This window comes from Chinchilla lanigera, unplaced genomic scaffold (genome assembly GCF_000276665.1).
Source record: "Chinchilla lanigera isolate Chin_1 unplaced genomic scaffold, ChiLan1.0 scaffold00031, whole genome shotgun sequence".
In the NCBI taxonomy this organism is placed as follows: Eukaryota; Metazoa; Chordata; class Mammalia; order Rodentia; family Chinchillidae; genus Chinchilla; species Chinchilla lanigera.
In genome coordinates this window covers 7,951,588-7,978,583 of record NW_004955432.1, presented here as the reverse complement: position 1 = coordinate 7,978,583, position 26,996 = coordinate 7,951,588, and the positions used below count along the sequence as shown (strand labels likewise).

The window sequence follows — 26,996 nt, the reverse complement described above, 5'->3', positions numbered from 1 at the left end:
AGCTGCCTAAGGTATATAATAATTTTGTTATTCCTGATGTGGTATTGGGTTATCTTCTCTCACTGAACAGTGTTTTGTGATTAAAAGTATCTCTCAATACTAACAACAATGTTGAATTTTTAAAATTCTAACGTAATATATGTAATTCTAATATGTAATAATATAATACATGCTTCTTATTATGACAGGACAGAGTGGATAGCATCAAGAGGAGACTTACGAAGCCTTCTTGATGCCTATCTGAGTACAACATCAGGCGCCCCCTCTTTCATGGTTATGTAAAAGGTTGATAAAGTCTGCTGAATTACAATCAATTCAATCAATATGATGTTTATCTTCCTCTACGAATTTTAAGATCTTTCAGGAATGATGAGTAAGTTTAACCGTCAACCTGACTAGGTGATGGGGTTCATGCAGGTGAGTGGGTCACGGATGCACTCTATTCACCAGTGGACTTAATCCACGGATGTTCACGGCTGAATGTGCTCTTAGAAGGTGCTGCCCTACTGGAGGTGAGACCCTGGGGATGGGCCTTTGGAGGCTGCTCTCTTGTCGGCACTGTTCCATTGCTCTCCTTGCTGGCCACCATAAACTAAGCACCTTTGCTCTACCACATCCTTCTGCCATGATGTTTCTGTCTTGGAATCTTGGACCATGGTCTGAAACCTCCGAAGCCGTGAGCCCCAGTAAATCTTGCTTCCTCTATGTCAGTGACGGCAAACCTTCTGGAGATGAGTACCCAAACGATAACCCAACACCCACTTATTCATCACGAAGTGCCAACACTGCAATTAAATCTCAACGGTGAGGTTTTAGCTTAGAAAAAGCTACTTATACATGAACATATTTTGCCCTGAAAGAAAAAGAAAATACAGATGTGCCGTGGATTCGCCACCACTGATTTAGGTCATGAGCGCAGAAAACTAGAATCACAGAAGCAAGGTTATTCCTGTGACTATACTTGAGAATGGGGCTAAGAAGCCTGTAAAACTAGATTTTGGGAGGAGTCTGGAAACGTTTTGAAGATGTGGGCTACAGACCCCTAAATTATTTGGAAGCACAGCTTGATGGGCAATGCTGGTTATAGCTCAGAAGACCATAATGCTGACAGGTATAGTGTGGTAAAGGTCAGGCTTGTGAGGTTTCAGGTGGGAAGAAGGACTTGATACACTCTGATACAGAAACTGTCTGCATTTTGTCCATGTCCTGCAGTTTTGCAGAAGGTTGAATTTAAAGGTGCAGGTCTAATTGATCGGGTGGAGGGAATTTCAAAGCAACCTAACATTCAGGATGTGGCACGGTACTGCTCGCTGCTTTTAGCCAGATGTACAGTGCCTTTTGCTAGTAGCAAAATGATATATCTGAGAAACTTTAATTTTGGCCAGAAAAGAACCACGTGTAAAGCTGAGGTCAAAGAAAGCACGGCGTATTAAGAGAATAGTGCCATTAAAAAGAAACTGAATGCTTTGTACAAGGACAAGAAGTCTTCAGGACATCTCAGGAATCAGTAATCCAGCTATCTCAGTCTAGCTGTTTATTTCTAATTTAATTACTTTGTAGCTAGTAGTTATACTATGGATAAATTCAATCTCTTTAAATGTACTGAGGCTTTTTTTCTGCTTTAATCTACAGTCTATCCAAGAATGTTCAACGCACCCTTGAAAGGAGTGCATATTCTCTTGTGGTTAGATGGAGTGCGGTCTATACATCAAGTTGCTTTTAGGTTCAAGTTTGCTAAACTGTTGTTTGTGTAAATGACCCATCAATTATTGTGAATGAGGTATTAATATATCTCATTAAAATTACTGAAATGTTTATTTTAATCCTTTGAGTCTGTTGCTTGTTGTGAACTTGAATTCTATTGTTGGGTTGTACACACTTATAATTGTGAAATCTCCCTGAAGTATTAACCCTTTTATCATTATAAAATATCTCTTCTTATCTCTAGGAAAAATAAAAATTCTTCCTATTTTTGTTGCAAGTTCTATTTTGTCTGACATTAGCATAATATAATCACTCCAGATTTCCTATGGTTATTATTTACATGACATCTTCTTCCATCTTTTCTCCTTTAATCTGATTGAGTCTCTACAACTGAAGTTTTTTCCTTATGAACAGGGTATCATTGGACCCTCTCTTTCTATCCAGTCTGAAAATCTACCCCTGTGATTGCAGTTTTTCATACACAATTGCTGACATGGCTGGAGATACATTTGCATCTGTTGTTTGTTCATTTTTCCTGTATTTCTTAGGTCTTTTCCTATGTTCCTCCATTGCTATGTCCTTTACTTCAAAGAAATCTTTTTTGGCATACTTTTACATTCTTCTGGTTACTTTCAGCTATATTATTTTCTTAGCGGCTGCTCTAGGAATCACAATGTACAGCCTAATTTATTTTGTTTTACTTCTGGTTAATATTGATTTAATATCCATAAAATACATTACCTTTATTCCAATTTTCTCCCCCGTTTCAAGCCAATGTCCTGATATATATTGCATCTATATTTACATTCAACGTGATATAATTACTACACTGAACAATGTATCGTCCTTTTCCAGATTAAGACAAAGGTGAGATAATCTATTTATAAACTCTTTTATACTTATTAACAAATTACCATTCCAATGTTCTTCATTTCTTTGGAAGTGAGTTTCTATTTCGTGTCATTTTTTTTTTCAGCTTCATCGATTTTCTTTAGTATTTCTATCCCGCTTTGCTGATCTGAAAATGTCTTCAGCCTTCATTTTGGAAAGATAGTTTTGTTAGCTACAGAGATTTAGTTGTCGGGTTTTTTTGTTTATTTTCTTTTCTTTTGTTATTAAGCTTTCTGAATCTGTCAGTATGTTGCTTTCATGCCACTATTAGTTTAGATGAAAGGTTGGATCTCAAACATAATTTTTCTCTGTGTTTAACAAGTTGTTTTACTCTGGTTGCCTCCAAGAGTTTCTCTTTATCTTTTTCTTTAAAACAGTTTCACAGTAATAGATCTAATACTGCATTTCTTTCTGCTTCTCTTTAATTGTGGCTCACCGATCCTCTGGGAGAAACACATTAATTATGCTTTTTAAACAGTAATTTTTGCCAGATTTTTAAAACCGTATTTTGCCCATGTCTCTTCTTTTTATACAACTGTCAAAATCATTTTCAGAAAGTTTTTTCCAATATACATGATGTACCTCTTTTAAAATAACCATTTAAAAATTCTCATTGAACAAATTCTCTTTGTTCACTATCCTCCTTGAGCATTTCTTAGACATACAAGAAAAGCTGTCTCAATCTAGAGCTTCAAATGCATAGCACAGTAAACTCTGTCAGGGGCTAGAACATAGTCATGAATGGCTGAGCTGCATCGTTTGTGCTCCTTTGACTGTTTCTATGTTATTGGACGCTATGTAACTTATTCAGCAAAACAATGCAACAGCTTTTCAAATACTACAAGCAGCAAAGGTATGTCAACGAACTGCATTTTTAATTTCTTACACTGAAGTCTGTAATCAATTTTTGAGTTGTAGTAGCTATGTGAATAACTATTATGACAAGTAGTTTATATATAGATTATGAATTCTCATCACTTTTTTAATTAGCCAAGAAATTTTGAAGGGAAGAATGTATTTTCAATGAACAAACACTTCAGCTAAAGCCCCAGTTAAAATCCTGTCTACTGGCAAAATGTGTGACAAAGGAAAATTTATTTATCTCTAGGCACTGGTTTCTCTCATCTTTAAATTGGAGATATAAATTCTATATTCACATAGGATTAATGTGAGAATAAAATGAGGCAACATTTCCGAAGGGTTGGCAAGGTAACAAATGAAAAAGGCCATGGGAATTTTTAGGCAATTATAATGCATACAGATGACAACTGACTACATAATTCTTCTAAAAATGTCTTAAATATAAAACTATAATATCTTAATTTGCCTTTCAAATTGACAAAAAAGGACAAAATATATCTATTTTTACAAATTAAGGCAGCCAAGAAACCAGTTACTTGATTAAAACATAAATTTTAAACCCTAATGACACACACAAAAAACATGATTTTCACAAGTTTTAAAGTTGTACGATTTAATAGCTTATGATTTTTGTGGCTATCAGCTGGCAGATAGCCACCAGATTATTCACACTTACAATGAATAAATTACAGCAATTTCCATAAGCTTACTTAGAATTACAGTCAAGACCCATAGGTTTTTATCTGTCATTTGCAAAATTTTCACCTGTCACTTTGAAATGCTCCAAAGCAATTCATACTAATTTCTGAAATGACAGACATCAAAGATTATTACTGAGGAGTTTGAAAGAACTACTTTACCAGTAAATGTGCATCATACTACAGCATGTGTGCAGGAGGAACACTATTGATACAGTTACACATGCCTCATCCAGGTAAATGATTCCTGCTAGTTCTGTTATTTTAATGGATGGCTCTAATATCGTAAGTCCCAACTTCATTTCAAAACTGAAGACACTGAAGGTGAAACATGTTAAGTACTTGTTCATGGCCACCTAGCTAAGGGTACATGATGGAGACCATTACAAAGCAGACCTGAGCAGGACTTAAATTAATCAATTGGCTTTTCATGTTCACTTGTGAATCTGTCCAAGGCGTAGGCTCCTTATCTGGAAATGGAGGACTCATAGTAAGTGAACCTCTGTGAGTCACTAATCCCTACTAGAACCTGTAGTGGTTGATGAAACCAGAAAGCCTCAAAGGATAAAACAAGATCACAGCCAAGGACACCTGGGTCAGATCTCAACTGGATAAAGACTACAGCCTCAGGCATCTCATTCTTCACTGGATTAACTTAATACCTTACTTAGACAAGACCTTGAGTGGTTCCACCTTTCTTGAGTACTCCCCTCGCTTCTTCTGATAACCAAGTAAATATGGGTGACCCAGAGAAGGTCATGGTCTTAGCCCTGAGAGAATTAAGAATTATGTGAGAGGGCTTTGCTCCTTCTGGAGCCCTGAAATCATTCCATTTGCCTCTTTTTATTTGGCCTTCCCCGTACACTCATTCAGGAAATTGCGTACCTGAGCAGTCTGCAGTAATTAAGGGATATTATTAACCCCGTAGGTACAGTCTCCACAAAGACTTAATATTTTCTGACTTAATGACAGTACTTCCCCAACTTCATCTTTTTGCTTCTTAACAGACACCAATCTGTGTATAATGTTGGTCATGTGAATTTTTATCCCAATAGCAATGCATTATAATAGAATAAAAACAAATGATCTGGAGTTGATTCCCTCACGCATTCATTTGTTTGGTGGTTCAGCACGTACTGAGTGTCTACGACGCACCAGGCACGTCTCCACTTCTAACAGGTACCAGGTAGAAAATCCGAGCTGAATTCTGGATCTGCTGCTTGATGATTTGTGTGACTCTGGGCAAAATTCCGCTAAGACTCCAGCTTCTTAATTAGTAAAATGAAGATGATAACATCAAGCTTCTTCACAGTGTTGAAAATTAAACCAGTTTTTACTTTAATGTGACAAGCAAGATCATCAATTTAGGTACAACTGATCTATTATCTAAATATTACCAGCATGTAAACAAGTGCCACATAAGTGTCAGGTCTCCAACTTGACAAATCTGATTGAACTTAGGTATCTTTCCCATAATCCCTCCCCTGCCATAATCACTTTCTTCTCACTGGCTCCACTATTGACCCAATTTCCCAATCCAAAAACCCAGAAGCTATTCACAATACAGCCATCTCCACAAAGCTCCATATCTATTTTTTTTTTTTTTTCCTTTTTTTGGTTTTTGGTTTTTCTCCGGTACCGGGAACCGAACTCACGACCTTGTGCTTGCCAGGCAGGCGCTTTGCCGCTGAGCTAAATCCCCAGCCCCAAAGCTCCATATCTAGTCAGACACCTACCATGTGTCCTTCAGCCCTTCACAGTCATCTCCTGCTTTATACAGGCCTGTAGTTATTTTGTGCCTTAAATATTTGGTCCTTCTGCACCCTGTGCATGACCTGAACCTGTATTAAACCTAACGGGGGTGGGGAGGGGGGGAACTGGATGAAAATCTATGTGTCCAAAAGTAATAATTTCCATTATTGTCTCTGACTCAATCCCCACATGTGGACAGAAAACTTAAATTCCCTAGGCAGGAGGTTAAATAATCCTTCCCTATGTAAACTGATGCCTCCTCCCAAGAAAAGACCTCCATTTACTGACATGTGAGGGGCTCCAAGGAAAACACTGGTTAGTTCATTCCCATCACACTGCAGTGAAGCTCGTCAACCAGCATTCCCTATCCAGGGACCTAGGGTTTCCTGTCAGCATAGCAGTGTCTGACTCTTACATATGAAATGACAAGCAAGATCTCCAGGTACCTGAAGGATGCTCTCAATGAATAGAGACCAAATTGACAAGGGGGAGGAGAGGAAAAGGAAGAGGAAGGAGAATGGAGAGGAGGGAGAAGAGGGAGGGGGAAAGAAGGGGGAGGGAGAAGGAGAAGGGGAGGGGATGAGGAGGGAGAGGGGGAGGACAAGAAGAGAAGAAAACTCAAAAGAACTATATCACGTATTCACAAAGATATTAAACCTTAACTGGGTCTCCTTTGGGAGAGCTCCTTAACTTCATGCAAATTGCCTTGTGAATTTTTAATTCTTGTTAATACATTTTTATATGCAAGAGATTTTCATTACTCCTTGATTGTTTCTACTTGTTATGATTCATATCTAGATGCTCCCCCATCAAGCCTCACACACTCTGAGGGCTTCTGGAAGTTGCCTGAGGTATAGGGGCATTACAGTTTATTTGCTGTTAGAGGTGGGGCAGCTGGTTAGAGGAGGTGGTTCACTGTGAGTGTGACCCAGAAGGGGAGATCTCCCTTCAGGATCCTCCCTTGACCGTGCTTCCCGGTTGCTGTGATGTCCGCAGCATTTCTCCCGCCATGCCTCACTGTCACGCCACTCTACCTTGGAGCCAGCTGACCAAACAGTGAGCAAAAAATAAGCCTCTCTTCCTCTAAGTCACGAGTATGGGATACTGGGTATCAGTGACAAGGAAAGTGAATAGGACACTACTTCTGTTCGCTTTTAGTTGTTACAATATCTCAACAATTCTATGAGGTTAATAACATTCTATCCTCTCATGGAAGAGCAAACTGAGACTTGCTCAAAATCATTTGAATCCAAGTAGTCGCACCTGAGAGACCAGATACCTAGCCACTAGGCTGAACTGCCTCTTGCTGGTCACTAATCGTACTGATTGAAATCCACTACAAGAACCTAGCATGCAGACTGGGTCCCACAACCCCTGGCTGAGGTAATCTCTACAGTCTGACTTAGCTTCCAAATTAGCTCATACAGCATTAATGAACTTCAAACTAGCATGGTGCACTGTAAAGACACTTGTCAATGAAACAACTGAATTCAAGAATGAAGTAAGCACAAAATTGCTCCCTTAATTATCTTTTTTTTTCCTGGTACCAGGAATCAAACTCACAACCTTGTGCTTGCAGGGCAGGCGCTTGCAGGGCAGGTGCTGTGCTGCTACGCTAAATCCCCAGCCCCTGCTCCTTTAATTACCACAATCCATGGGAGACACCCATTTTAACATCCCCCACCGCTTAGGATCAGATGTTGCCCTGACCTTGGGCTCAGGATAATTTAAAATCCTGTCTATATTTTCCTTGTTCACTTAGAAATCATTGCAAGATGATGAACAACTCAAACACCAATACTCATGAAACACAAAGAAGTAGTGGTTCTCTCTCCTCCTCCCCAGAACTGCCTTCTAATCCTGCCACAGAGAAGCTGATGGCCCCAGAGCCCCTCCCCCTCTGCGCCGATTCTCTCTACAGAACTTCTACAGCCTGAGCAGCCTTGGGGCCAGGGAACAGGGAGGGAATGGAAAGGCTAGGTTCCCTTGGCCAGCTGCCCTCTCTCCACTGCGAAGGTGACAGAGGTCAGATGAGTCTCAGTAATAAGATTTAGATTATAACCAAAGATGATCATATACCTACCACCTAAATTCTATTTCATCACTGAAACTGCGTATTTCTTAGACTGCATATCTGGGTAAAAGAGACTCTTGTGTAGCAGCCGGGAATCTAATCAAGATTTACAACATCTTCTCTTTGAGTAGGCCTTCATCATTTCACATCTACTTAGTAGCCCTGAGGATCTCCGTTACATCAGTTCTCTCTGCTTTCAACCCCCTAACTACCAATGTCTCAATGCTGTTCACTGTCCTGCCAGATGGGTAATCTGGGTCCACACAAGCCACATTCATGACTCATTCACTCTCCCAGGAGAAGTCATATTTTCATTTAAAAAAAAAAAAATGAGGGCTGGGGATATAGCTCAGTGGCATAAGCGCCTGCCTGGCAAGCACAAGGTCGTGAGTTCGATTCCTGATACCGCAAAAAAAAATAAAAAATTTTTTAAAAAAAGAACAATAACAAAAGAGTCAAATCACCTTGGAGAAAATTGACACATTTTAATTTGTCTAATACATATAAACTTCGGTAACAGGAAAACACTGACAAGTGCTACCAAAACCACAATAAGGTATGTTCGTCTTTCAAGCTCATGAAAGTAAACGCAGGTCTCAGTCCACTATAACCTGCGAAAGTCTTTGTGAAATTGAGAAAAATAATACCTGTAATAGGTTAAACACTATTTTCCCAAATTTCACATCCACCTGGAACTTCACAATGTTACCTTATTTGCAAATATAGTCTTCATGAATGTAATTAACTGAGTTAAGATAAAGCCATACTACACTAGAATAGTCTCCAACTCGGACTGATGTCCTGTAAGAGGCGAATAAGCCACACAGTGACAGAGAAAGAAGACCGGGGCAAGCAGAAGACAGAGGTAGAGCGCTGCAACTATAAACCAAACATCACCGGGAGTCATGAGAAGCTGGGAAAGCATCAGCAATGATTTCTTCTTCATTTTTTTGCTTTTTTGTTTTTCTTCCGGTACCAGGAATCAAACTCACGACCTTACACTTGCCAGGCAGGCACTTTGCCACTGAGCTAAATTCCCAGCCCCACAAGCAACGATTTCTTTCCTATGGTCTTTACAGGGAGGACAGGCTGGCCAATGCCTTCGTTTTTTACTCCTATCCTCCAGCACTATAAGAAAATAAACCAACTTTACAGTTATCCATCGCAATAGCCCTAAAAAAACCACAACAACCCTAAATTGAAGCTAAAATTGGTTAATTATCAACTGAATTGTAATTCAATTAGTTATCAACCCTAACATTCAAGTTCAACAAGCAATTATAGCAGACAGCCATGAAGAAGTGATAAAAATAAAAATAAAGAGATTATAATGTAAGATATAATAATGTTATGAAGAAAATCAAATAAAGCAGTCACACATTACAATTTTAGTGGCTCAGTAAAAGCCTTATTTTCTATTTTGTAACTTTAACAAGTTTATACAAATTAATTTGCATACCGCATTTACTGTCCTTTTACAAATATAGTATGCAGTTCCACATACTCAAAATGAACAAGGAGAAGCCGGGCGTGGTGGCGCACACCTGTCATCTCAGCACTCAGGAGGCTGAGGCAGGAGGATTGTTGTGAGTTCAAGACCAGCCTGGGCTACAAAGCTCAAGGACCCCCTGAACTGCATAGTGAGACCCTGTCTCAAAAAGACAAAAACAACAACAACAAAAAATGAACAAGGAGAAGATCAAAATATTCACTTTATAAGCAGGTTAACTGTTTGCAAATAACTGAAGGAAAAGACATTACCCTTTCCCCTTAATTTCCTCAGTATCTAACCATCTCTGCCTTCTTGAGGACCACAGTTTTTCTTAGAAATCCATCCATCCATACAATTCTAACAGAGGGACAATGAAAACACACACAAAGGGTGGAGGCGGCGAGAAAAACTGGATAAAAGATGTGGGGCTATTCAGACCTGGATTTTAAAAAGACTGCAAAATAACAAGCTCAGTATTACACAGCTTACCAGTAGAGGCTCCCTTCTCCTGTACACATTTTTACTTTCCTTTAGTCACATTTTTAAGCCATTTGTTACCTTCCTCTCTTTGACCCTTTACTGTCCTACAAGGGAAACCAAGCTCCCATATTTTTTTCAGTAACTGCTATTGCTTTCATAAAGAAACTCTTAAATATATTTTCCTTAAAACTTTTTTGCTTCCTTGATATGTTTATACCTTCGCATGAAACTCTGTGTCATCTCTAATGTTCTTTTTAATTATTATTTTCTTTTATTCTCTTTAATGGTTTGATCAATCTTGCATTCTTATATCTGGCAATCCTATTCATTTTGTTATGAAACCCTGTAACATTTTTAATTTTTTTGCTTTGTTTTGTTTTTGTCTGTGATGTTGGTATTTTGGTACTTTTTTTTTTTTTTTTACTATTCTCTTTTTTTAAAACTGCAGCATGAATTCTGTTTAAAAATCTATCACAGTGTATTGTTTTAAGTATAGGTGCTACAGAGTAACTTCTCAGGTGTAATTTTTAGCTCTATTACAAAGTACAGGTGACTTTACCTGGATGACTTAACCAGTCCACACCTAACTTTCTTCACTTTAAAATGGAAAAATGACTATAAATTAGCAAGCTTTGTGAAAATTAACTGAGACCAGGCTCTGACATGTATGAACAGTGTGAAAGCACATACTCACTATCTACTGGTATTGCTACTAGTTTAAAGTTGCTCTTCATCAGATTATTTAAATTTCTCTTTAAAAATAATTCTTGCCAGGGGCTGGCGATTTAGCTCAGCAGCACAACGCCTGCCTGGCAAGCGCAAGGTTGTGAGTTCAATTCCCGGTAGCGGGGGGAAAAAAAAAAAAAAAAAAAAAAAAAAATTCTTGCCTACCAAAAGTATTATATAATCAAGCATGCATGAAACCAGACAATTGGTAAGCTCAACTTTCTAGTTTGGGAAAATCTTAAAAGAAAAAGACTGCTTATTTTATCTAGGATATAATACCAAAGAGTAAGAACAGACATGCTTTGAGCTTGTTTTCAAGACAGAATATCTTAAGACATTTCACTCCTTTCAAAACTTCTGTAACTTCTAGCCCTCTAATTAGCACATTACAAACCATCAGCATTTTAAATTAAAATAGAAAATCTGGGCCTCACCACTGCTACTTAATTTCTCTAAGCTGTTATCAAAGACAAAGTGAGTTTCAAAGCACCTAAGCCTGAAATAAGCCATTACGTACTCTAGCTTGAAACGATAAGATTCAAACTCCATCTTCGGACATAAATCTAGGTAAGATTACGGTTGCTTGCAAGTATCTCCACTTCAGATGAAAATTACGTTAAAATTTAAATTCCTAGGTAAGCCTATAAAGGGAAAGCAGTCACTTTAAAACTATTTTATGGAAGGTGGAGCTTTCCTACTTTGAAATCTCGTTGTTCTTGACATTCTGTGAATGAAGAACCAACCAGAAGCACAGAGGACACTCAATATTCCAGTGCTCCCTGCCACTGCACAAGCCACCCCGCTACCTCAACAATGCGAGAACGGACACATTCCTAGCGCCTCCCACGGTCCTTACCAGCGCAGGTTCTACCACTAGACATTCGCGGGAATTACTGTGCCTTGACTTCTAAAAGTAGTCATGGGAAAGGGCAGAAAGGCTCAGCAACAGTAATAGATTGTGCTTCTGCACATCAGTGTCAGAAAAAAAGACGACTCTCAAAGACAGGAATGAGAAGACAAAGAGGACCAAATAGCCAAAACTGATCCAGAGTTCTTCCACCTACCATAAAGTCATTGTACCTCTAATAGAAATTAAGTAGAACTCAGACTTTATTAGGAAAAAGCTCAAAAATATTTTATTCAAAGGAAAACACGCATCATTGTGTGATTAGTCCATCCAGGCTTCAATACTTCAATACTTCTCTATCTTGCCTTCAGATTATTAAAAAATCTGGGTTTAAAGACTCCAAGAGAAATCAAAACCGCATGCCACAGAAAAGAGTTTCTAAGCGATGATATAATCCAGCTCCCGTCTTCTGAAAGTAGGGTCACTAAGGCCTGAAGTTATATGTATTAGCTGAACTGTGTCTCCCTTGAATTCATATGTTTAAGTCCCAATACTTTAGAATGTGACCATATATGATTGTGGAGATAGTATCTTTACAAAGTAATTAAATTAAAATGAGACCATCAGGTTCCATCCCAAGCCAATATGAGGCGGCACCATTATAAAAAGAAGTCTGGATACAGGCATGAAAGGAAGACCCTGTGAGGACAGAGGGAGAAGACATCTACCTCCAGGCCAAAGGGAAAATCCTGGAACAGACTCTTTTTCCCTTGAGGCCCTCACCGGCAGTCATGACCTCGACCTTGGACTCATTAGACTCTAGAACTGTGGGGCAATAACCTTCTGTATTTCAAACCACCCAGTCTGTGGTTCTTTGTTACAGCACCTTGGCAGACATCATGCTCTCTGCCTTCCTGTGTTGCCTTGAACCTATCCTCCAGGTTCTAGAACCTTGCCGCATCCCAGACAATGTGAATAATTTACCTTACTTGCTTCTTCCATTGAACCTCTAACCAATGGACCCATTTGTCACAATAGTCCTATAGCAGCATTACGAATCTGCTCTTAACCTTGAACCTAGACCAGCACCAACAGCAAGGTTAACTTGGTTAATACTCATGTACACGCCCCCCCACAGGGAGCATGTCTGATGGCCAGTTTCACTTTCCCTGCTGCCTTCCTGGCACTGTGTCTTACCCCTTTCCTACTCCCTCCAATTCAGGGTCTACCAGAACCAAATTCAGTGTCATTGACAACTTTGCCTTCTTCCATAGCTCTGTCCCAACTCTGTCAAACGTCTTCAATCCCATGCAACTGAACACCCACTTTAGACAACAAATATTTTTAGAACTTTTCTTTGCCTTTGTTACTATGAAATATGTAATAAGATGTATGTATATTCAAAATTTCAAATATTTACACATAATTTCAGATATGTTCATCTATATCTACCTAAAATAGATCTATGGATAAATGTGCAATGCATACAGATAGGTATATGAAAGTGTGGCTTTACTACTATGAAATGAAATTGATAGATAATAAGATAAATGCACACACATAATTTCAAATATTTGTATTTATAATTTCAACATATTCCATCTATATGTAACTGAAATAGTAAAGAGAAATAGAAGGTAGCTTATAATACAACAATCTCTTTAAATATAAAATAAGGAGAACTATATTGGAAACCATATTAAAGAGTGGTATTCATAACTACATGTAGAATCAGCATAAACACAACCACTACAAATGCAGGCTGACTCAAGGGTATTACATTAGTGACTTTGATAGCATAAACAGTAATACCATTAGTCACATGATTTTTCTGAAATATGAACAACTTACAGTAATGTTCTCAATGAAACACCATTCTATTTTCCCTAGATTTATAATGAAGACGGATTTCTGGGAAATTTGGCATGTATTAAACCTATGCACAGCACGCTTTTTGATTACATGTGAAACAACTGAGGGTTATAAGCTCAGAAGAATGTAAACAAGTTTTTCTCACTTCCATGAATGCCTGGAAGTTTATTCAAAAGCTTTGTAGAACACAAGACAATTATTCACAGTATTAAAATAGGAAACAACATTTTTTTCCCCTAAAAGAAGCAGATAATACATACTTTATCTGTTTGGGGCTGTGCAGTGGGCCACGAGTCCACAACTCAGAAAGAAGCCACAGGAAATACATAAATAAATGGAACCGACTGTGCTCAAACAGAATGTTACTCCCAGAAGAAGGCGGCAAGCCACAGAGAGCAGTACTCTCTTAGCAGAAGATCTCATGGACACTGTAGATGTCCAGCTCCCACTCACTAAATTTCAGTGCACTGTCTGACCACTATAGTAACAAAAACACCTCCTTCGGACCAATAACCATCCCACCCGGGTACCACCAGTAACTGAGAATCCTGATCTAACCCAGTCCTATTCACTGCTCTCGGCAAAGACATTGCATTTTCTGATCTCTGCCCCCTTTCCATGCCTATCTGGAATGCAGCTTCCCAATCTTCTCTTCACTGCTTATGTATCTTATTCCTAATTCAGGTTTGAGCTGATAGCTTACCTCCCTTCACCAATGGAGGACTTTCCTTAGACTCTACAGTACTTCAGAAATGATTTGGCATAGTATGCCACGACATATTAATTATCTGTATCTTCTGTTGGCCACCTGAAAGCAGAGCTCTTGAGGACTGAGAATATATCTAATATTTCACCATATTTGTAGACTCTAGCTTAATGATGTTCTGTAATTCACTCAGTGGTTATTACAGAGTGATTACTATGCTGGATGGTGAGGATAGAAGGTTCCTGGCCTCAACAGGACTATGTATGAATAGAAAGAGACATAAACCATTTCAAATTCCAACAAGAATGATAAAGCAAATAAATAGAGCAAAGCATGGTGAGTAGAGATTGCTAAGATAATGGTTAGCTGCTATTTTAGGCAGGATGGCCACAGGAAACCTCTCTGGAAAGAGGATATTTGAACTGACACCTGGAATATAAAAAGACCAAGGGAAGCACAGGGCTGCCAGAGGGAAGAACACATGTGAAATCCTGAGACAGGAAACCTGTGACACGGCTGAAGAAAACCCAGGCATGCAGTACGTGAAAGAGTTTTAATCGAAGGGACTGATATAACATAATTTAGGTTTTTAAATAGATGATACCAGTTTCAGAGTAGAGACAGAACGCAAGGGCAGGAGTGGAGAGGACATGAAGAAGCTGGGGCCAAGGTCTAAGGAAGAACTGACGATCCCTGGACTAAGGGAGGGGCTGACTGGTGCTATCTGAGGACAGTTCTGAGGTTCACAGAAATAACCAGCAGGACTTGTGCAGGATCTAGACTGAGAAAGGGGAATGCTAGATGTTCTTACTAATGTAGGAAGAGTATACTTTGGAATATGGTGCAGGGACCACAGTTCCGTCTGAATGTAAATCTGAGGTAATTGTTAGACGTACAACTGATTCTTAAAGGACTGAATCAGCCTTGCATTCCCACAGTGAGCTGCACTTGGTAGTGATGTATTGTTCTTTTTATACATTACCAGATTCGAGAGGAGATGATACACAGGCAGAGAATACATAAAAAGGGATGGAGACAAGTTCTTATCTACAGAGATGTGTGTATGTCGTTTGGTAGTTTATAGTTGCCATTTAATCTCATGAAATGAATAAAATCAACCTAAGAAAGAATGTCCAGAGGTAAGAAGGTCCTTTCCTGTCCTGAAACACTCCAAAGTTTAGAGAAAAAGCCATCACAAGATAAAGAGAAGATGTAGCTATTTGAAAAATCTGGTGTCACAGAAAGAGCCATATGTTATCTGATTAAAAGTTGGGTAAAGCAGAACAGTGAGCTATATTTCTGATTTGGTCATAAGAGGGAGACTGGTAAAACTAAAAATCTGTACTTTTAAGAATGTAGTAGGGCCAGGGATATAGCTCAGTGGCACAAGCACTTGCCTGGCAAGCACAAGGTCTTGAGTTTGATTCCTGATACCAAAAAAAAAAACCCAGTGTAGTAGAGGTAAAGCTACTCATCATATCTAGGAGTTATGAACCTGAACTGAAAAGTTTCCACCAAGGAGAGAAGATATTTTTTTCTTTGTCAATTACAGAAACTTTTCTACAAAGAAATTAATAAAGAGACAATTTTATCTCACAAAAATTAGAATTTTATATATAACAACTATAGCATAAAAGAAGTTTTTATAAAAATGGCACAGGAGGGAAAATATTGCAACATAAATGGCTCAAATACATAAAGAGCATGTATTAATATGAAAGCCAATAGAAAATACAAGGGCAAGAACAAAGAAATCATGAAAGAAAAAACTGAGATGACTTCACAAGATTGTATGATCCTCTTGTTTTTAAGAATTTCCCACAAAAGGCATGAATGTAATGTTACACTAGTAATACAGCTTAGAAGCTCTTCACACGTATTCAGATGTATAAAATTCCTCAGTGTCCTAGATAGCCAGGCCACCAACGCACCACATTCTTCCCCATGTCAAAACCCACAGCAGGATGGCCTTTTCTTATTTCACAGGGCCTGAAACGATTCTAAAAGGTACCGGTTCGCTAATTTCAGCTTCTACGTCCAATGGGAGATATAAAAGTGAAATTTTAACACTCCACAAACGCGGCGATGTTATTTACACAGCTACGAGCACCGCAAAAAAGCAAAGGTGCCAAGTGCAGGGGCCTACCTTCCCTGATGGCCGTGAAAGGTGTCCCCTCTTCCTCCTGCAGCCTGATCACTTTCAAGGCTACCAACTTTCCATTCACCCTGTGGGAGACAAAAGAAAAAGAATTTGCAAACACATGTGCTTATTATGGTCCTAATTGTCTTCCTTACAATTTTTATTTTATGTAACTTTGCACTGGAAAGGATAGTGACTCAATTATATCACTACAGCAAGACTGATCTCAGTAAGGCTTGCAATTCTGTATCATCATCATAAATATCCATATGTTAAATATTCACACTTGCATAGGCCAAGATTTAAATGAGGTTTTCTGTGATTCATTCTGTTCCTTCCAAAATGAAACTAGTATTTAACAAAATCACATCTGACAATTATTCTCAGATTAACTAAAAATCGAACAGTCAAAATAACCCTTTTCCTTTGTTTCTCAATAGCGCTTTCCTTGTTTCTTTTGCAGAAATGTCTTCATTGTCATTCTTCACATGAAGTTTTTCAATCCCCAAGGACAAATACTTGACACTTAGCACATGTTCTCTCTCTCTCTCTCTCTCTCTCTCTCTCTCTCTCTCTCTCTCTCTCTCCCAACTCATCCCCCCATTCTTCCTACTTTTTTTGTACACTAAAATCTGTATAATTTTTCCTAAAATTACATAGGACTTGGTTGTGTTTTATATTGTATCATAAGTAAAGTTAGGAATATACTCTTACAAGACTCCACAGACCTATCCAAAGCAGATGGTTGTTCCAGACATACCCTAAATGTGTCAGCTCTAATTAAAAGCAAGTTTGTACTGTGGAGATAACTTTTATCTAGTAGATTCTATCAACTACCAAAGACATGACTATTCACACCAGCCTTCCCCCGATTGCTCTATTCTCCGCTTTCACTAGGCCTAGTTTTTTGTTGTTGTTGTTAATTAAAATAGATTTTGTTAAAAGTACATATAAAAAATATGTAAAGTACAATAAGTCATTTAGTGAAAAGTAAATCTCCTGGCCACACCCTCCTTCGGCCACCCCACTCCTGTGCTCTGAGGTCATCATTTACCACTGTTTATATATTTGCAGATCTAGGACTTCCATATATGTATGCATTACACAAATGTGCATACACATGCATAATATATACATATTATACATACACACACACATAAATGACAGTATATATGACAGAATGCAGTCTGTACTGTTTCTGTCACTTAATACATCCCAGGGATCTCCTTACAAATTCACAGAACACTGCCTCTCACTTTTGAAAGCCCACAAGATGTTCCCTTGTGTAAGTGTGCCACATTTAATATAATCCTACTCCTCTACTAGACAGGCATTTAGCTTATGCCCCATTTTTTGTTATAATGGTGATGCAAGGAATATTCTTGTACACCTACAGGTAACTTCCATGGGTAACTTTATGCCAGATAAAATGTCTGTATGATAGCTTTCTAAAAAAAGAACCGATTTTGATAAATATTATCAACGTTCAGTCAACATTTGAGTCTGTCACTCTGATAAGTCAAAATGGTTTCTTGTTTTTGTTTAATCATTTGTTTATTTCCATCCCGGTGATTAAACCCAGATCCTCTACTGATGTTAGCTAGCCTGAGCTACACCCACCGCCCTCCGGTTCCAAGTTAAATTGCTACCAAAGGAAGATTTTCAGAGGTTAAGGAAAGGAGAGCTCACGTGGCCAAGAGAATCCAGTGCCTGAATCTGAAATAAAGAATTTGAATGTCTCTTTAAAAAACTGTACCTCATTGATCCGTTTTTGCTCAAAAATCACCACAAACACAAAACCCAAAAAGCCAAGGAATTTATCACAGTCTCCCAATCCCAGTTGTATTTCCCGTTGAACTAACTGTTGAATCCATTATTAGGGGTTACAGGAATTCGACAAGGACGTGTGGTAACAGGGCCCCACAGAGTGCCGTCTCCTTGAGGGTGAGCTGTGCGGTCTCCCTATGCGTCAGCCAGGAGGACAGGCCTGCTGCTTTTCTGCTCTGCAGCCCCTCCTGAGCACATTACCTCGATGCGCTAGTTCTGTCTGTGCTCAAGGTAACAGGTGCCCGCACATACGACTGCGCCTGTGGGTTCAGCTGGAGACTGTACCCTGCCCTCCACGCTTTGTCCTTTAGGAAGGAGGAAGCCTTTGGCAGGGCTTGAGGCTGCAATGCAGCCAGTGCTGACATCTGCACAGATTTTTCTCAGCCCAGTTGAGCTCATCCCTGGCTCCCTGAGGAGGCAGTAGCTGATTCCAAGAACTGCTTGGAAATTTCCCCTCATTTACAGATATTTTCCCCTCACCCATAACACACACACACACACACACGCTTCCTCCCACAAAGCTCTCCATTTTCCTCGAGAAGCATAAACTTGTATGTACAGTGAGCTGGGAATGCAGGGACACTCTTGGCCATAAAGCCATGACTGGCCTATTACACAGTGGAAGGAGCCCAGCCACCCATGGGGTCAGCACTCTCTAAATGCAAGTAATTAATAACAGGGCCCCTTTAAGTACCTCTCAGGCTAATCTGCATCATTTTTGTGGTGAAAACTCTTTCAAACTTAGTCCCTGTAACTGCATGAAAGAACAGGACCCAGGTGGGTGGAATTCCAATTCTGAACCCTCCATGAGATAAACCTCCAACCACTAGATGTTTTACAGGTTGTGAAAATGGCAACATTTGATGTCACTGAGATTTTATTCATTACAACATGTGAAACTAAAACTTTGAGCTCCAGGAGTGAAGGGACTGCTTTGTTAACTGCTATGTAACCTGTATCCAGAACCTTCCTAGTTCAGAGTATGCTTTACCAAATGAGTATAATTAACACACTGACATACATCCAAAATAAATCCAGAATAAAGTATAGAAGTTATTTCCCAAAAAATTACAAGTGCCAAAATTTTATAAAGCTCTAATCATCTCCTTCCACTGTTTTCTTTTTTCTCAGAGTAAAATTTCGGTAGTTTGTTTTGGTTGCATGTACAGAGAGACAAGTTTCCACTTCTTTGAAGTTTTAGAATCTGTAGAATGCTTTGTTAATTAACCTTCTTACACTCAACAGAAATGTTTGGAAGCAATCACCATCCCTTAATAATCTGGGCACAGACCACTAATCAGCATTCTTCCTCTCTCCAATTGCTTCATTGGTTTCCTATTAAGAATCATATTGATCATCAAATTGCTCTTTAACCTAAGAGTCACTGTAAATTTCCCCTTTCTTAATTAGTTTTTTGCTACATGTCTGGATACTCACCAACTGCTGAGGTGCCCAGTTTTAAAGCCTAGTAAACATATTAAGCAACCAGCTCTACTTTTGGAAAAGATGCCTTTGCAAAAACTACCACTACAAATTTCCTAATATTCTACTTTCATTACATTTATATTTTAAACTCTAGTAGGGCCTGAAAATTTTTAAATTCTAAGTTACTTATATACAAATGCCCATTCTTAGAGATATCAAAATAAATGATAGTCTGTAAACATCAAAATGAACATTTTATCTTCTAATTATCTTGTAGATTTAAGCTATTTTATGAAGGCCCAACACATGTAATTCCAACACATAATTCAAACACTGATTTAAGTAACTTAAAGTAATTACAAAATTCAAACTGAATCAATAAATTAGGGCTGTTTACAGAAAAACACTGATGATTCCTCTTTAACAAGTCTTATTAATTAAATCAAAAGTTAATGAATAGAAAGCAATCAAGGTTTGATTGCCAATGCAGACATTAATTCAGGTAAATAACAAGGTGAAAAACGCACTTGAAATTGTATTCATATCATCACAGATGGTATGAACGTTTCATTGGAGATGCTGCCAAACCTGCCTCTAGTTGTTTTAAGCTAGGTAAAGAGCCGTTCTATTTCAGAGATTCTCCACTGTTCTTCTATCCTTCTAACAATTGCTATGCCCAGCGAGGCCTCACTTCAAGGCGCACTTCCAGCCTAGGGAAGAGGTGACTAGTTTCTTGAGTATGCCCAACACATGGGACAAAACTCAAGGGGACACAGGGCAGAGCTGCAAGCACAAGGGAGACAACTCCACGCACAACGACATGGGGACACAGAAACACCGGGTGAAGCCACACCCAAGTGGGATCCAGCTTTCAAACTCATTCTAACTGCAAATCCAAAGCCCTGCCAACTGCAGAAACTTTACCCACAATTCTGTATGCTCTAATTTTGTAGATACACAAGGTAGAAAGAAAGTGAAGCAGCTCTGATTAAGGAGAGTAGCCTATTCAGTTTATCATCCTTTTGTTCTTTCTTCATTCAATGGCTTGCAAAACCTATAAAGGAAAACTCACTTTGTCTAGCATACATTTACCAGTTTCAAAATTATCATGCTCAAAGAGAATGTCCTTACAGATAAATAATTCTCAAAGGAGAGCCTAAAGGTTTTATATTCCATTAGGTACCTCAAATTAATAGGCTAACCTAGTACAATGAAACAAAATTACAAATATTATCTAGGTCATCTTTGAAAATAGTGTCCACAAGCTAACACCTAGAAGAAATTATGTTACAGGATATAAAGGAAATTAAACCAATATACCTAAAAGAAATTTAATATACTCTGGGAAATCTAATATATTCTGTCTCTCTCATCCATTATGATTTTGTCTCTAGAGAAGCTGTTAAGAAAAATAATACCAAGTACAGGCAAAGCATGGTTTGTTTTCTTGCTATATTGGTAGAGGAGCAATATAAGGAAATGTAGATGCCACCAAGGGAGTGACAATAACAAGCTGTAGTATAGCTAGGGAAATATTTTGGACTGTTTATGAATCTTTTTTAGCAAACTTGTTAAAAATATTTGAAAACTCACACTGTGATTTATTTACTAGTAACTTTTTTTAAAAAGTAGTACTCTGTACTACAAACATATTTCATGGCTGGGGATATAGCTCAGCAGCAGAGAGACAGCCTGGCAAGCGCAAGGTTCTGAGTTCAATTCTGGTACAAAAAAAAAAAAAATATTTCAAAGGCTAAAAGCCTAACTAAATAGTCACGTCCTTTTCATTGTCATCTGAAATATTTTTATGCAGGTGTGAATGAGAAGTCATCTCAATACTACTTTTATTACCTTGCCAGTCACTAAGACACAAAAACCAAGGCTCACAATTAAAGAAGAGGTTTAATTTAGCTCACAGTTTGAAACATTCAGTCCATGGTTGTCTGACTTCAAGGCAGAAACATCATGGAGAAGGTCACAATGGAACAAAGCTGCTCAGTTCATAGTGGCTGGGATGCAGAGCAGGGCAAAAGTCCCAAGAGGGCAGGGCAAGGAACCATATGTAGTACCCAAGGCCATGCCTCCATGGTCCACCCAGAGACAGCCAGGAGCTTGCTCTACCAATTTGCTAGACATTTCTTAATCCAATAAAGTTGACATATCAGGATTAAGATTCACAATCCATCCTTTGTTGACTGCATACACAAATATAGCTTAAGTCATTCCTCATCTCCAATAAAGACTACAACAAGTTCATTATTCAGTCTAACATGGTACAACTACTCTGCATACACCCAGATACCAAACAATGCCTTCTGTAAGTCACAACAGTTCAGTATTTTCAAAAGTCCAAGACTCTGCTGAGACTCAAGGCAAACTCTTAGCTGTGAATCTCTTAAAAATCAAACAAAAGTTCTGTAATACCAAAGTATAAAGACATAGGTAAACATTCCCATTCCAAAAAGAGAGAATAAGGGGATAGAAAAGAAAACAAAATAAGGCTGAGAAGCAGCAGGAAAAACACTACATCCCTTAGTTCCATGTCCACCATACAGGGCAAATAGTGGTAAAATGTGAATAGCAAAGGGCATGAGTGGTCTCACTCCTACAGCCTTGCCATCTGTAGCCCAGTAAGCCTCTTTCTCAGGTCAACTTCATTCACAGCCTGGGGTTTCCTCCTCTGATGTTCTAATTTCTGGCATCTCTGACATTCTGAGGTTTTCATTCACCTCTGGCTCCATTCCCACAGCACTGCCCTTTCAGGAGTTCCTAGCCTGGCCTCCTAGGCCTTCCTCTGAAATCTGAGTGGAAGCCTCCTTGACCCCACAGCTGTTGCACTTTGCACACCAGGAAAACCATTATCAGGGAGACAAATCCAAGGTCTGCTGGCAGTAGAAGCAGAAACTGGGCTGCATGGACCATAGCTGCTGTGGCCTTTGAGTGCTTGAGTGGCTAAGAATGATGAGATGAATTCTGGGAACAAAGTCCCTAAGAGGCCCTTCTCAAGCAGGAGTCTCAAGGGCTCTCTTATGAAACGAAAGGCTGACACTGTTGCATCCTTGAGCCAGCAATGGGTGGGGTCTTGCTGATTCCTGAGATGTCTGGAAAGCATCTTTCTTCTAGTGCCTGTATAAGATGCTTCATTTTCGGTAGTGTTAATCTCTTTGGAAGCCACACCTTCTTTGGCTTCAACTTCACATGGTTCCTCCTGAGCCAAAGGTTAAGTTTTTCAAAATTTTCTGCTCTGCCCCAATTCTCACTACACATCTGGCTAAAAACAGTCAGGAATACCCATGCCACAACCTGAATATTATACTATCTTGACATTTCTTCCTCCTGATTAGTTAGTCCACTGTCCTTAATCTTAGTCTCCTGCAAAGTCTCAGGACATGGGCAAAATTGAAGACAAATCTTCTGCCACAGAGCAATGCACATGCCATCTAATCCATCTGCCAGTAGAGCTCATGTCCCCACCTGAAACCTGACTGTCCAAATTCCTATGAGCATCCTGGGCTTCTAAGTAATGGTCAACATCACCCATCAAGATCTGTTTACAGCATTCTAGGGTTTCATAGCCTAATTCTCCAGAACTTTCCGAACTCCTCCCACAAGCCAGTTCCAAAGGCTTCTGAACCACATGGTCATGTACACCCACAGCAATGATCCCACTTCTCTGATACCAATTTTCTGTATTTGTCAGCTTTCCAGTCACTAAGACATAACACGCACAACATAAAGAAGAGGTTAAATACAGCTTATAGTTGTGAGGAATGCAGTCATGGTTGGCTGGCTCCAAGGCAGAAACATCATGGCAGAAGGGCATGGCAGGACAAAGGTGCTCAGCTCAGTTCATGGCCTCCAGGAAGCAGAGCAGAGGAACAGTTCCAGAGAGGAAGGGGTAAGGGACCACAAATACAGCATCTAAAACTATACTTCCATGACTCACACAGAAACACCCAGGAGCATGCTCTACTAATCTGCTAGGTATTTCTTAATCTACTGAAATTAACTTATCAGGATTAAAGGGCACATAATTTAACATTTGTGAATATGGCATGTCCTGATAGTGCTATCTACTATACTTTATTCTGGAAAGAAAATTACAGAGTAATTGGAACTGTAAGGTAAGCTGTCATTACAACTTGTCCTAAACTTTTATCAAAAATGATACAGACAGAAATGGAAGATGAATGCTAATTCTTGTAAAATCCAAAGGGATTATAAAATAGTCTGTTGGCTACCTATTGGATTATGACTAAATACAAAGCCTAAGGATTTAACAGGGAGAAAAGTGCATATTCAATCAAAATATCTATAAAAACAAGCGATTGCTACTAAAGCACAATTCAACACTATCAAAATTTGACCAAATATACAGAATTATAATACTATGGAATATAAAAATTAGAATTTTGAATAATGCTTTGAACATGAATAATGCTCATGGCAGAAAGTAAAATTATGTACATTTCAACAATTTTAAGCCAACCAGCTTTGCACCTTTCCAAAAATAAAATCTGTCAACAAAGGATTTTGGAGTCCTGCTACCTTGCAATTAGAAGTAACCTCTGAGAATTCAGGCTCCAAAGTGGACAAAACAATCCTCACTGACTTCTCTGTCCTTGTATTCTCACAGGCTCAGACAAATTAGTCCCTCAAAGATTCTGGTGGGATTCAAACTTCTCTAGTGTAAGTAAAGTTATTTAATTCTTATGAAGTTTAGACAAAAATCTGCTTCCTTTAAGTTCTGCTTTCTGCTTCAAGTTCTGAATCCTCAGAGACTAATAAGTCATTTTACATGTAACAGACCTTCATTAAATACAGTTTTAATATCCTGCTACTCATTCAACAAATACTGAGAGACTGTGAATCTGTGCTTGGCATAAATAGTAAGCAATACAGATACATTCCTGTATTTAAGGATACAAGAATCTAACCAAGGAGATAGACATAACCACCTAAGTACACAGGAGACAGAGCCATGGTCAAAGGAGTCCCGAGGCTCTCATTTATTAAATGTGACAGTCTGACCACCAGTACAATAATACATGCAATTGCAAGACACTGCATATGTTTAAGTCCATAAGTCATAATGAAACTAAGAAAAAACATGGATTGATCATATATGGGGATGGTAAGGATTCATCTCGTTTGTTTAAAACATTAAATAAAGAGACTATATTAAGCATTTACTTTCTCTTTCATATTCTTCCACATACACTCTACTTCAGTGTAACCAAAGAGTAGATATGACGGAGTTTCTCTACAAATGAAGATGGAATCTGAATAGAAGCATTAACCACAATCACTTAATAGATTATAAATGCTTTCTAAAATTACAAAAAGAGCCCAGCAGATATTATGGGCCATCTGATGGACATTTTCATGCCATTATGGAATAAATTCAACCTAAATCTGACTATATCTACATCTAGGTACTTATTTAAAGAATATAAGAACATGTTTAATAATGTCAATGGGTACAAAGTGAAGAATCTTGACTACAGGACACTCTAAGAAAAATGAACCTGATCATATAAAGTAGGAAGAATCTTTAGATTACAAAGGAGGCATAACAGTAACTGCAGTTCATTGCAATACATGGACCCAATTTTATCTTGAATCAAACAAAGTGCATTTTAACACTAACTATATCCTAAGAAACCATTAAGTTTCAAGTATTTTTTAAAATGTTGTCATGTTATCACATAACACTGAGATTATATATGTTTTAAAAAGAGTCTTCATCTTTCAAAGATTAAATATACCCCTGAAAATAACATGGTATTTAGGGCTTGTTTCCAAATTCCTGGAGGAAACAAACAGTGATAAAACAAATCACTCATGGGGTCACCAATGTTTGAAGGTGAGTAATAGTTTCACGGGGATTTAATATGACAATGCCCTCTAATAATTATTTTCCACAAAAAGTTCTTTTAAATCACCTACTAGGAACTGCAATAAATGCAATGAAGGAAAACTTGCAATACACTATGTAAAAGAGATAAAGAACCCATTTTAGATTAGACAGGGAAGGATTCTCTGAAAAATCTAACATTTGACCTTAAAGAGGAAAGAGTATGCAAAGAACATTTCAGGCAGATATAACACTTGCACAGAAATCCAGACACAAAGGACACGATATAAAACTAAAATATGAAAAAGAAGAAAGCAAGGAAGCAAGACAGTGAGAGGGAGAGAGAAAGCAAGGAGAGGAAAAGGGTGGGTGCAGCTAGCTGGGAGATGAGAAAGCCACTGGAGAGCTGGAGAGGAACCAAATCCTGGAGGTTCTCTGGAGCCCCTAAAGGACTGATAGAAAAACCACGGAGCCATCTAAAGCATGGAAAGAGCATGGGTATAAGTGCCTCCAGCCCATGCTGTACAGCGTGGAGAATTCCTGAAGAAGTACAAGTGGGGACAAGGAGAGCCGTCATGACCCAAGTGAAATATGGCAGCAGTCGTGCCAGGGTACCAGTAAGAGAAATGGGGTAAAATAATGACATTCCAAAGATAAAACCAGCTATACTGGCAATAGGAAAATTATCAAAGATGACTCCCAATTTCCTGATTTCAGCATATGAGTGTTTGGAGGCACCATGTAGGAGGTAAGAAAAACTAAAGAAAATGGGAGATTTAGACAACACCTCAAAGAATTCTGTTTGGAAAGGTTTTGGTCTGGAAAGACCCAAACAGAGATGGAAAGGAAGCACCACATTTATGGATCTACACTTAAGTATAAAAATCTGGGCCAGACATAAATTTGTGAACCACTTGGAGGACTACAGAAGACCACCGGTTTTCTGTCCAAGCAGGAGTAAAGAAAACACTTCAAGAAGAAATAAGAATTCACTCATCAGAGAATGATGTTCTATCCACCGAAAAGAGGAGAAGAACCCGGGAGAATACCCAGAAACAAGGGCGTGAGGTCTGAAAGAAAGTGGGCACCCAGGGAGTTTCATGGCTCAGGCAGCATTGACAGTGCTGCAAAGCAGAAGGGACAGTCTCTTGGAGGCCGTGGAATAGGACTACTGTTCGACTCCTGCTCACCACTGCTGCCGGTGTGCATGAGACAAAGCAGGGAGACAGATGCAACAAGGCTGCAGCTGTGCAGAAGACTGAGGCAGCGCTCCACAGCCTGTGCTACACACCATTACCACCGGTGGACCTAACCCACAGCCATGGCTGGTCCCACTCCCAATTAACTGGTGTGGGCTGGGTCCTAGCACCTGTGTCTTTCTAAAACATCCTTGGTGATTCTAATGTGCAATCACGGCTCAAAACCACTGATTCCTACACCAGCTTTTTGCAGCCTCTTCTTTAGTCTGGTCTTTCCCACACTTAAGTCTGCTTTTTATTATCAAGCATTCAAGAAGTTTCAACTATTGTGAGAACCTGCAGTGTCTCAGTTGCAAGCTTCTTGATAAGCCTCAGATAATGAATCCCCGCTGCGCTGCGGTTGTCAGGGAATACACGCTAGCAGATGTGTCTGATAAGTGGTAGA

General features: G+C 38.9%; 1 protein-coding gene across 3 annotated transcripts in view; it reads right to left on the bottom strand.

The window, feature by feature from the left end:
* Nucleotides 1-26,996, bottom strand: part of Cdk14 (cyclin-dependent kinase 14) — a 548,127-nt gene that overhangs the window by 357,143 nt on the left and 163,988 nt on the right. For all 3 annotated transcript variants that reach the window (XM_005387996.2, XM_005387994.2, XM_013516047.1), the window contains one exon: nt 16,250-16,329. In XM_005387996.2, the coding sequence (XP_005388053.1) occupies nt 16,250-16,329 (80 nt within the window). The remainder of the gene's footprint in view (nt 1-16,249; nt 16,330-26,996) is intronic.